Source organism: Cnephaeus nilssonii (genome assembly GCF_951640355.1).
Source record: "Cnephaeus nilssonii genome assembly, chromosome: 5".
NCBI classification, from domain to species: Eukaryota; Metazoa; Chordata; class Mammalia; order Chiroptera; family Vespertilionidae; genus Cnephaeus; species Cnephaeus nilssonii.
The window spans coordinates 18944765-18949414 of NC_137076.1; the positions used below are offsets into that span (position 1 = coordinate 18944765).

The following is a 4650-nucleotide window of genomic DNA, read 5'->3' on the forward strand; positions in this document are numbered from 1 at the left end:
TGCCACTGTCCCCTTCAGGAACCCAGGAGAAGGGCAGGGCCTTACGATGGGGTGTCCTCTCCCACAGGAGCTCATGGGCCAGCAGCCAGCCCAGAAGGGCCAAACCTGTAATGTAGCAGCAACAACAACGCCCCTCATTTCTGGGAAATGAAAGTGAAAGCTAAACTGTCCTTTTCCTGCAGATGTCCGGTTTTGGCCGTTTTTATTGGTCAGCATAGATCCTATGCTAATAGGGGGGCAACTCCAGCAAGTAGAAAGTTCCAGCTTTCTTTCCAGACTCCCTCTCAGGCTCCCCTGAATCCCTCTGGATGGCACCCACTTTTTACTGCCACCCTCCTGTGGCCATGGATGAGTACCCCAAGAAGCTGGGGGACCGCAAGCTGCCAGGGCGGGTGGGGATTGTGGGGATCCTGCTGGGCCTACTGGTGGTAGTTCTGTTTGTGGCAGTAATCGTTTTGGCTGTCAAGGCCAATAGCCCAGCTTGCAAGGATGGCCTCCGAGCTGAGCAGGAGTGTCGAAACATCACCCACCTCCTGGAGCAGGAGCTGACCCAGGCCCAGGACGTCTTGCGGGAGACTGAGGCCCAAGCCGCCATTTGCAACCAGACTGTGGTAAGTGACTGCCCCTCCTAGAGAGGCCCTGTGCTTGGGAGGATCCTAGGGTCCAGGTGCTTGGGGACCCCCAGGGTCTAGGTGGGGATCGAGATAGACCTTGAAACTGCCCCTAGGCCCCTCCATGGGGAGCCTGAATTTCCCCACCAGGATTTGGGGAGCTCTAAACTCCTTTTAGGGTGCCCGTGTGGGACCCCAGAGCACCCAATAAGGAACCTCAGTATTCCCAGTAGTATGTGGGTGAATCTGAAAACACCAGGACACTGGTCTAGGGCAGCTGAGAACTCCCCCTGGGCACAGTCGGAGGGAGGCAGAAATCCCCTCAGGGGTTGGGATGGGGACCCCACCAGACTCTGAAGAAGGCAGGGGGCTCTTTCTTTCTTTTTTTTCTTTCTTTCTTTCTTTCTTTCTTTCTTTCTTTCTTTCTTTTAGTTTTTATTTATTGATTTTAGAGAGAAGAAGGGAGAGAGCAAGAGCAACATTGATTTGTTGTTCCACTTATTGATGCATTCATTGGTTGATTCTCAGTGTGTGCCCTGACCAGGGATTGAGCCCACAACCTTGTCATATTGGGATGACGATCTTACCAACTGAGCTACCCGGCCAGGGCAAGGCAGGGGCTCTTAATACGTCCACTGCATCCCTAAGAGGCAGCATTTTAACTGGGGTCTTGACATGGGGTCCTTGAAACTCCCACTGGACAACTAACTTGGGTTCAGAAATCCCATGTGTTCTGGGCTTGAGGGGACTCTAACTCTTCTTGGACAATAGCCCAGAAGATCTGAAAATCTCTCCAGGCTTTGGGCCAAATTCCTGGGGGGAGGGGCTTGAAACTCCCATTTTGAGGACCACACCCTGGGAAGGTGGGAGGCTGTGGCCATTCTTCAGGGTGGAGACAGGTTCAGAGAGGGTTGGAAGGAATCCTGAAAGGGGTTTGGGCCTGGAGAGGGGGCAGGGCCCAGACACAGCAGCCAACCCCACCAGGGACAAGAACCCCAGTTTCCAACACCCTTACTCTTCCACGGCATCCCAGGAGACCCTGAGGATTTCCCTGGAAGAGGAGAAGGCTGGGGGCCACAAGCAACAGGAGCTGGTGCAGAAGCTTCAAGGTGAGGAAAACACAGGCCCTGGCACCAGTAAGGGCGTTTGCAGGAGCAGGTCAGGTGTGAAGAGGAGGGAGGGGAAGGGCCTCGGGATTGGGGTCTGGTGAGAGGGACAGGACCCAATCCAGTGGAAGCAGGAAGAGGCGCGCATACCAGACTTCCAAGGTGCACTCGCTCAAATGCGGGCGGGCTAGAGGCGGGGTCCTGTCCGGAGGTGGGTCCAGTTGAGGGGCATGGCTATGGTGCCCACACACTCTCTGTCCCTCCTTAGAGCAGATCAAGTCATTGAATCAGTCGCTGCAGGAGAAATCCTCGGAGCTGGAGAAGAAATCTGCAGAGCTGGAGCAACTAAGGTCAGGACACCCGCCCACCCCAGGCCACCCCCCTTCCTCCTTCCAACCCCAAGACCTAGGATCCCCTTGGCCCTGAAAATTCCCATTGCCCTGGGGACAAAGTTGGAGTCCCACCCTTGGCCCTCCAGTCACCCAACTCTGGGTGGCAACCGGCCCCTGTCCTGCCCAGTGACTTGGTGAGGAAGGAGAGGAGACGTGGAGGGGATTTGAGCCCGGGACAGTGGAGCCAGACCTGGCAGCCTGCTGAGTTGTCCCCATCTCCACCTCAGGAAAGAGAATGATGCCTTGGTCTCCCGCAAGGGCCCCACCAATGCCAAGGGCTCCTCCAACTCCGGGATCAGCCTCTGTCTCTCCGTGGTCACTGTGCACCTGACCCTGATCCTCCAGGCCCTGCTGGCCTGAGTTCCCAGGAAGCCTGCGGGTGAGGAGGGGGGCTGGAGAGGGATGGGAGGAGCTAGGGACAGTCAGGTCCTGGGGTGGTGGCCTGCCTGGGGGAGGAGGGCTGGGCACTGAGGAGAAGGTCTTTGGGAGGAAGAAGAGGAATCTCAGTGAAGAGCTGTTGGGGCAGAAATAGAACAGAGACCAGCTATGTCATCCTATTAATCTTGTCTGCTAACCGTCACTGTTCTCTTCTGATTAGGCAAAGCCATTCTAACCTGGCTGAGAGTTGTACGCCCAGGGACATGGGGATTAACCTCAGAATGCAGTCCACGCTCCTTTTCTGAGTCTCCCATCATCTTGGAAACATAACAACTGGTCCCAGAGGCGCTCTCTGTCAATCGGCCGGCATTATTATAATAAATCTTAATAGCATTCAACTCCGTCTCTGCCTAATAATTGACTCAAGGAGTGACAGGCACCCAGACCCATCTGCTGTCGGTCTCAGAGGGAGGGGTCCAGGCAGGAGTCGGGTGAGGCTCATGGAGGGGTTGGGGCCACCTCCTGGACTCGCCTGTTTGCCTCTGGGTTTCCCTGGCCTGGCCAGTCCTGAGGGGCAACACTGTTGTCGGGAGGGGACGGATGGGGGGAGGATGGGAGCCAGGTGGCAGGGGGTGGTTCATGGGGCAGCCTTAGAAGTGGGGAAGCATCAAAGTTGGCCCAAAGCTGCCCCCACCTCCAAGCCGGGCAGGTCATGAAGTGGGAGGGGGCATCTGTTCTTTGCTGTCATGGTTTCTGGAAGGTAACTTTTTCTGGGGTCTTTGGGTTCCACAAAATAAGCATCCCCTTTTTGGGGAACGAGCTTACTCTGCAGTTCCTGGAGGATCACTGTGTCAGTCCCAAGCATCTGGGACCCCTTGATGTCTACACCCAGCCTTCCTTGCTCCAGAATGTTCCCAGAAACCCACAGGGTTTGGTCAAGTACCACCCCACTGCCTACCCAGCCTTCTTTTCCGATGGATTCATCCTAAAGGACTGTCCACCCTCTCCCCCACCCCCATCAGTGCCTCCTCAGTGCTCAGCATTCTAGTCTTATCTCCTCACACTCTCCTGAGGCTCCTGTTCCCCAGCCCTTTCCATGGAAACGGAGGTTGTGAGGAGAAGGACACCTTGTCTGGGTTCCCCATCCCCTCCCATGGAAAGTGCAGGGCTGGCCCCGGTGGGTGTGGCTCAGTTGGTTGTGCATCTTCCCAAGCACCAAAAGGTGGCCAGTTCAATTCCTGGTCAAGGCTCATGCCTGGGTTGCTGGCTCCTTCCCGGCTAGGGGGCATGCAGGATCCAGCCAATCAATATTTTGCTCTCACATCGATGTTTCTCTCTCCCTTCCCCTCTTCTCTCTCTCTCTAAAAATTAGTTAAGCCCTGGCTGGGTAGCTCAGTTGGTTGGAGTGTCCTCGAGGTATGCCAAGGTCACAGTTCAATCCTCAGTAAGGGCACAGAGAAGAATCAATCAATGACTGCATAAATAAGTGAGACAACCAAATGATGTTTCTCTCCCTCACTCCCTCTCTCTCTAAAATCAATCAATCAATATAAAGAATTTCACGTCCAGCGTGGTTCAGGGTTCAGGTTCAGGGTTCGGATCCTGGAGGAGGCCGCACACAAATGAAAGAGACTAGAAAATATATTAATTTGGCAATATTGGGGGCCAGGCGGGAGCCCACCTCTAGTGGGAGGACTACACACCTCTCTGGCTTTGTTATCCCTTTTATTAAGACTTTGGGATCCACCCATAGAGGTAGGCAATTCCAATCATAGCCAATCAGCAAGGATTTACATAAGATTGACAGGTGGAAGTTGCTTCAGCTACCAATGTCTCAATCAGAGGACCTTGGGCAGCTTCCGACAAAGAATAATCAATTAAAAAAAATAAAGGCAGAAAGTGTGGGGCTGGGATTCAGACCTGGATCTGCAGACACGCCCAGGCCAGGCATTTGTCGCCATGTACCTCCCTCCTCCATCCCCCAAATTCTTATTCATCCTGCAGAACCCCACCTCCAGGGAGTCTGCTTCTCCAAAGTGGAGGGCCACCATCCTGATGGACCCTTCACCCACTCTCTTGGATCCTCACGTGTCCCCCAATTCCTTCCTGTCTGTTATCTTACTTCCTCCCTCTTCTCCTGAGATCCTGACTATTGTTCATGAA

General features: G+C 54.5%; 1 protein-coding gene across 1 annotated transcript; it reads left to right on the top strand.

The window, feature by feature from the left end:
- Positions 1-280: 280 nt before the first annotated feature.
- LOC307100159 (bone marrow stromal antigen 2-like) lies at positions 281-2879 on the top strand. The gene is made up of 5 exons (XM_079772486.1): positions 281-611; positions 1645-1720; positions 1986-2067; positions 2337-2488; positions 2708-2879. The coding sequence occupies exons 1-4, from the start codon at positions 309-311 to the stop codon at positions 2467-2469; spliced, it is 594 nt and encodes a 197-aa protein (XP_079628612.1). The 5' UTR covers positions 281-308; the 3' UTR covers positions 2470-2488; positions 2708-2879.
- The last annotated feature ends 1771 nt before the right edge of the window (positions 2880-4650 follow it).

Bases quoted from the DNA above. Each gene is read 5' to 3' on its own strand.
- LOC307100159 (XM_079772486.1), top strand. From the start codon at position 309: ATGGCACCCACTTTTTACTGCCACCCTCCTGTGGCCATGGATGAGTAC. The intron at 1,721-1,985 runs GTGAGGAAAACA...GTCCCTCCTTAG, and splicing joins GCTGGTGCAGAAGCTTCAAG to AGCAGATCAAGTCATTGAAT. The intron at 2,068-2,336 runs GTCAGGACACCC...TCTCCACCTCAG, and splicing joins GCAGAGCTGGAGCAACTAAG to GAAAGAGAATGATGCCTTGG.